This window comes from Trichoplax adhaerens, genomic scaffold (assembly GCF_000150275.1).
Source record: "Trichoplax adhaerens TRIADscaffold_38 genomic scaffold, whole genome shotgun sequence".
In the NCBI taxonomy this organism is placed as follows: Eukaryota; Metazoa; Placozoa; class Uniplacotomia; order Trichoplacea; family Trichoplacidae; genus Trichoplax; species Trichoplax adhaerens.
Window position 1 is genome coordinate 1 of NW_002060978.1, and position 6540 is coordinate 6540.

General features: G+C 32.3%; 1 protein-coding gene across 1 annotated transcript; it reads right to left on the reverse strand.

Annotated features, from left to right (window-relative positions):
* Window positions 1-1599: 1599 nt before the first annotated feature.
* Window positions 1600-6275, reverse strand: TRIADDRAFT_62201 (uncharacterized protein; the record flags this gene model as incomplete). Its single annotated transcript, XM_002118151.1, has 22 exons — window positions 1600-1661; window positions 1885-2035; window positions 2118-2222; window positions 2304-2405; window positions 2478-2579; window positions 2645-2704; window positions 2772-2914; window positions 3012-3108; window positions 3197-3286; window positions 3491-3595; window positions 3673-3798; window positions 3920-4002; window positions 4112-4166; window positions 4255-4351; window positions 4519-4573; window positions 4692-4786; window positions 4887-5009; window positions 5351-5394; window positions 5458-5520; window positions 5594-5677; window positions 5954-6048; window positions 6269-6275. 22 exons carry the CDS (start codon window positions 6273-6275, stop codon window positions 1600-1602), a joined length of 1944 nt encoding a protein of 647 aa, XP_002118187.1.
* Between the last annotated feature and the right edge of the window lie 265 nt (window positions 6276-6540).

Below are 6540 nucleotides of genomic sequence, written 5' to 3' on the forward strand. Positions count from 1 at the left end.
CCTAACCCTAACCCTAACCCTAACCCGAACCCTAACCCTAACCCTAACCCCTAACCCTAACCCTAACCCTAACCCTAACCCTAACCCTAACCCTAACCCTAACCCTAACCCTAACCCTAACCCTAACCCTAACCCTAACCCTAACCCTAACCCTAACCCTAACCCCATTTAGCACGGATTTCATATCTAATATCCATTACTGAAAAGGTATCTAAAAAATAATTGAGTGTATATCTAGAGAAATTAAGGATTGTATTACTAATTATCCGTTCGATATCGATTCAGGATTTAACCTTTATTAACACCATTGATGATACCGATAATTCTAAATTAAGTAACTGTAATTACAATTTTAGCTGTTTAATGCTCCTTAATTAAAAAATGATATTAAAGATTTTATCATTCATAAAAAATGAGTAGTTTGGATACATCTGTAAATCGAATGCAGAAGGTAGTCTCTACAAATTAGATGTCATTTAACCCTAACCATAAACGGCAATACAAGTAGATACAACAGTGAATTAGATTCTCAATAGGGATTATATTGTTTTCTACGATTATTATTTTATCACTGATCATATTTATTGTGGTATATTTCATAAAGTAAATGTGGATTTTGATCTAAAGTAGTCATATGCTTAATGAAATGAATACAAATCTATACTTGGATTGTTTCTCAATTAAACTTTTGTATTTATGAAACTGATACAACATACGTATCTTACTATAATATTAAGTAATGAAATGATATCGGTACTGAGCCAATGTTATTGTTTAACATAATTTTCTCTGTTTATGGGTATGTAATGATATTACATATAGATGTCGATTAAATCCAAGATTGTCTAGTGCTAATATAAATGAACCGGAAAAAAAATGAAATAATCACCACAACATCGGCCAACGGTTCTACGATGATATGAGGTTCTGCAAATTAGCAGCTAGCTGCTATATCATTAAGTTAGATTATGGCACAGATTTTTTTTGAAGTATTAGTTCCATCTTGAAAGTTCTTTATGAACATACGAACAAAGTCTGCAGTCTTCAACAGATCTGAAACTAGAATCGCCATCTTGAATAGCTTGCGTAAGTCTTACATTTTTATGAGCGCAAAATAGTAAGTACTGATGAAGGTCAAGGACCAATTTTAATTATAGAGATTTGCTTAATCTGTTCTGGCGCCTCATAAATTATCTGTCGATTCTTATTTATTCAGCAAATTAATACACTGCAGATATACGATGTAAGTAACATTACAAATTTTCTGATGCCCAACACTATCTTAATTCTAAAAACAAAATTTTATTAGCAACTTTATACGATCTTAGATAATTAGCAAACATAGTTAAAAACAACTTATGAAACGTTTATCATGCTCAGATAGCAATCATCGTATTTATTCCTGAATGCCCTCAAATTTGTTACTGATCTACTGCTGATATAATCTAAAAGTACGCACAGTTTCTGTTACTTATGCTCAATGAAGCATGAGTCAAGTCGTTTAGACCCTTAAATATTCAACTAAGTCAAAATTTTAGGATAAAAGACAAGTCGAAAATTAGTTTTATGAAATTACTACCAATTACAGCTAGAATACAGTTAGCTAAGTGTCAAAGTCCGATTAGGTCTCCTGTCTTTAAAATCTAAATTTCTGATACCTTCTGCAATTATATAAAGTCATAGTAAAAATTATGAAAGATTGTTACGAAAAACTGCAACTTTGAAAACATTCCATGCGACGCTTTCCGTCCATCAGGATCTCGCTAGATCCAAAAAATTTATTTCTTGTCACCCTTCGCTTTTAGTTTCTCCATTTCTACATAATAAGGGATCCTCACTGAATAATCAATTTAAGATCATAAAGAAACGGTATTGGACGATTACCTTGCTGAAGCTTTTGATTCTCTTGCGCTAATTCAGAGTTTCTGGATGACAAATAAATAGCATCTTGTATTGATTCTTCAAGAAGTGATCTATAGGATTGGTCCATGGTGGCTTTTTGCTGTTCAAAAACGTCCCTGTAGTTTCGGAAGGTCTAACGTACAATTCAGAAGAAACCTTTAATATCATGGGTCTTAATATACGGGTATATTCTATGCAGAGAGAAGCAGTCCTACTTGAAATTGCTGAAGTTTTTGAATTTCGAATGCTTCCTTATGGCGTTTATAAACATTGTTGATATCGTCCTCCAATCTTGCCTTTTCCTGTTGCAATTTACTGATCTACAAATTTGTCAACAGTAATTTACGAGTAAGTTAGTTTAAGAATCAATGATAAGACATGTACTATAAAACAATACATACCTTTAATGTGAGTATTGATCGTTCAGCCTTCATTTCTATTAGATCATTCTCTAGCTTTAGTATTTGTTGTTGCGAGTACTCGATTCCTTCTGCCATTTTTAACTACAGTCAGAGTATAAATAGCTATTAGATTTACACGTGATGTTAGTTTTTGCCCAAACATGACAGTTTTACCTGTACTTCAGCTTTTTCCTGCTGAATTTCAACTTTCATTCTTTCTAATTCTTCTTCAATTATTGCATCATCTTCCTTTTCTCGCTTTTTTCTTTCCTCTGCCTAGTATTTGTATTGTTTAACTCATGTTATAAAGTAAGTAGACAATGAAACTGTTACTGCTGTACCTCTATGACTTGCTGTATTTCTAAATTGCCGCGGGAAGCACTGTATTGCATTTTAGCATCCTTAAGTATAAATTATTAGTTTATTAATAACACTAACAGTTGACAGATTATTAAACTATATGGCTACCATTTTTCCTTTTTTCATTTTCTCTTGATTTTCTCTTAACCTTTTCTTGACATCTTTCAGGATTTCATTTTCGTGCTTCAATTTCTCTTTAACTTCATTAATTGCATTAACATATTGTTTGGTTTCTTCTTCTGATCGTTTATCTGAGTAGATTCATTAATATGAATTACATTAAATGGATTTAAAACATCAAGCATTTTCATATATAATAGGTTTGGATTAATAAAACAGAAACTGTACTTGATTCTCCAAGCTTTGAATATTCAGATATTCGATTTTGCAAGTCGTCTTTCATTTCATCGACAACACGCCTCTTTTCTTTGTATTCCAGAGAGAGCTATGCGTAGATTTATAGCAGATTAGTTAATTCAGTTCAATTTAATATTTCTTATTAGATTTTCTTGACGTATAACAAATAATCTTACTGAGTCCTTTTCTTGCTGCAAGGTAACCAATTTTTCTTTTACTTCTCGGGTATCTTTCTTGTGGATATCAAAAACCCATTCTATCATACCCTATTGGCGATACAATTGTTGTAATTTCAACATAAAACTATCATCAACATTGACTTAATCAAAATATTTGATTATTCGAACTGAAAATAACTTAATGTACCATTGCGCTTATGTATACGTTACATAGCAGCTACCATCTCTAAATTTAACCACAGTACTCGTATACTAATATCACTTTTAGAGAAATGCTTTGATATCTCTAACCTTTTCAGCAAGATTGCGACGTCGTTCTTCTTCGTAAATATCAGAGTAGCGTTCCTTCTCGTACCAGGTTTGTCTCTTTGCAACATTAAGGTCTTTAATCATATCCTGTTTTAAAATTTTGTTGGCATTGTAGGAAAATTTACTAGGTGCAGATCAAATCAATCATTATAAGCTAAATTGACCTCTAGCCTCTGGATGTCTTCCTTATTTTGCACCGCTGCTTCTGGACTAGTTGAAGCAGTGGCTAATTTCTCTCTAAGTCTGTTTATCTCATCCCTAAGCTCTCTAATAACTCGCATATTGTCATCCTAGATGCATAAACAAAATTGGAACCCGTTAAAATGCGTTAATGCTATGCATGTCAAGAAAGACAAAGCCAATAAAAAAATCTGAATGTTTTCAACATTTTAAGCTTATAATATTAATAACCTCTGTTTGCTTAATAGTGTTCTTAATGCTTCGAATAGACTGAGTAAAGTCCAACGTATTTAGCGTTTCCTGATATTTTTCACCTATAAATTGTTATTGGATTAACACTATGCTACATGATCCTACTTTTTGCTAAGTACCAACTTCGAAGCTATCTACTCGCAGCGAAATGCTATTTCAAGAGCCTTCTACCTGATGAAGAAACTGTTCCTATGAATACTGTACAGCTGTTACCGCCAAAAGCATCCTAATTGCACATTAGCGAGAAATAAGCAGAATAATATAATCATATAACCATTCTTTAAAGAAAAGCATATACAATAGCAAATTGTAACCTGTAGTATTCGAGTGATTTTACTCTCTCTATATGGTATAACTGTTCGTTTCTTAGAATTTACGAGGTCTTGTACGACTTTATGAAGAGTGTTGACCCTAAATGAATGGTAGAGTTACTTAAGCATTTATATGTTCCCTAAATGAGAATGAATATCTAGGGGCTGACAAAATAAATAATGGTTACACTATATATTCTGGCAATTACTAGCTTTTGAATGCCATAGAAGGGATATTCATTTCATGAGCATTTGTCGAATACTTACCCTTTATTTGTCAGTTCATATCCTGATCCTTGACTATCCTTCTTCCGTGGTGGAGCTGCATACCATTTTTATTAAGTTATGAATAATTGAATTTTTGAAAGCTTGAATAACAGTAACTAATTTTACCCAACCAATCTACATTACCAATAACCTCTAATTAATTTTCAGTGTACCTGTTATGCTGGCAATCACAATTTTGCTACGTAACCCGAGATCACCAGCATTTTCTTGTTGCTGTTCAATGGTTATGGTATATACATCGTCAGTTCTGCAATGATCGCATTGTTAGCCAAGTAGTTTGAAATATACGAGTATGAGCAAAATTCTTAATAAACTTAAAGCAATCAATTAATTTTAATTAACCGTACTTTCTTGCTGCACCACCACCTTTCTGGTCTTTCAACAGCTTTTTAACGCGACTACCTTGCTCATATAATTTCGTACAATCTTCGCTTGAGCGTACAACAATTTCAGAAAGACCATCTATGTATCTGTGTAAAAGATATTAATGACGCTAATTTTACTTCAAATTCAAAAATAAAACTAAGTGTCGACAAAAAATATTTTAATAGTCTTCCTTACAAGCCTAACTGCGGATGTTGTCTAATTTTCATTTCGTTTGAATGAGGATTTAGCAAATCTTGCATTTCTTCATCTCTAACCTATTCGATTTCTAACTGTTAGTTATATAAGTACAATATATAATTTTAAATCGAAATTAGCGTAGAAAGACCTCGAGAAATGAAGCAGTTGTAAGACAGCGTTTTCCAGATGATTGTAATCCTTTGAAAATGGCCTGTGATAGCTGGAATGAATTATAATTATAACACACTTGAAACATAAATCTGGTGCAAAACATCGATAACAACTATGCATCTATACATTAATTAATTCAATAAAGTTGCTAAATTTAGATACTAGTAAGAAAGATCTTCCTACCAGAGGTACAATTCCAACTTGGTCTTCATTTCCTGACAAAGTATGGGTTTTACCAGTACCAGCCTTAGCAAAGTAGTTAACGATATCTTTAGCACGATAGATAGTGTACTACAATTAAGAAATATTTACAAAGTACCTGTCCGTAAGTAACAATTGTTAAGTTCTTTCCAGATAGTGCTTTTTTAATTAGCGGCTCAACAGCATCATGGTATATGCTATCCTAATATTAATGAAACATTATTAGACGTTATATTTTTATTTCACATCCAAAATAACACCATTGCATAAATGACATCCAGTTTGCATACAGTTTTTGCGTCTGATGAGAAGCTGTAGTCGAAAGCAAAAGTTTGTTCCTGAAAGACAACAGCAGTAATAAAACGTTTTAGTAATAGTTAGGCAGGCGTTCATCTTTTACTATTTCGCATTAAATCAAAGTACTTAATATTTTCCTAAAGTTTTCATGAAATTTGATGCAATTACTGTTTACATGTACCTTGGTATCATTTCCAGAAGGATTAGGATTATGAATAATAACTTTTTCGTTGTGCATTTTAATGATTTTGGTTGCTCCTTGACCAGATTCAGAAGCTGTAATATCATTAACAGCATAGGCAAGTTCAGTTAGAGGAATAGAATTACAGAAAAACAAACAGAACAACATAAACCGATATTAAGCCTACCAGAGAAGGGACGACATCGGATAGAGGTTATTATATTCATAGATTCTTCCTAACAATGGTTAGATCCGCAAATTGCGATAAAAATATTGAAAGATACGAGATTAATTTACTGCGCTAATTATCCTAACTTGCCATTATTTAGTGATTGAAATGAAATCAGTAATGCTAAATCATAACACATAGTGATACAGTTGGCTTATAAAAGCATTTAAATTGACTATAAGCATAAACAATTATGAAGAGAATAACCTTGTTTGAATAGATTAAACTGTATCTTGTTTTATAAAAGAGGAAGTACACGATATACTATATCTACTCCAATTGAACGAATAGATGAGTGAGTATGAACGTAATAAGTTAAGAAATTTTTAGCTTGTATAAAATCTCAATTTTAAGGAGC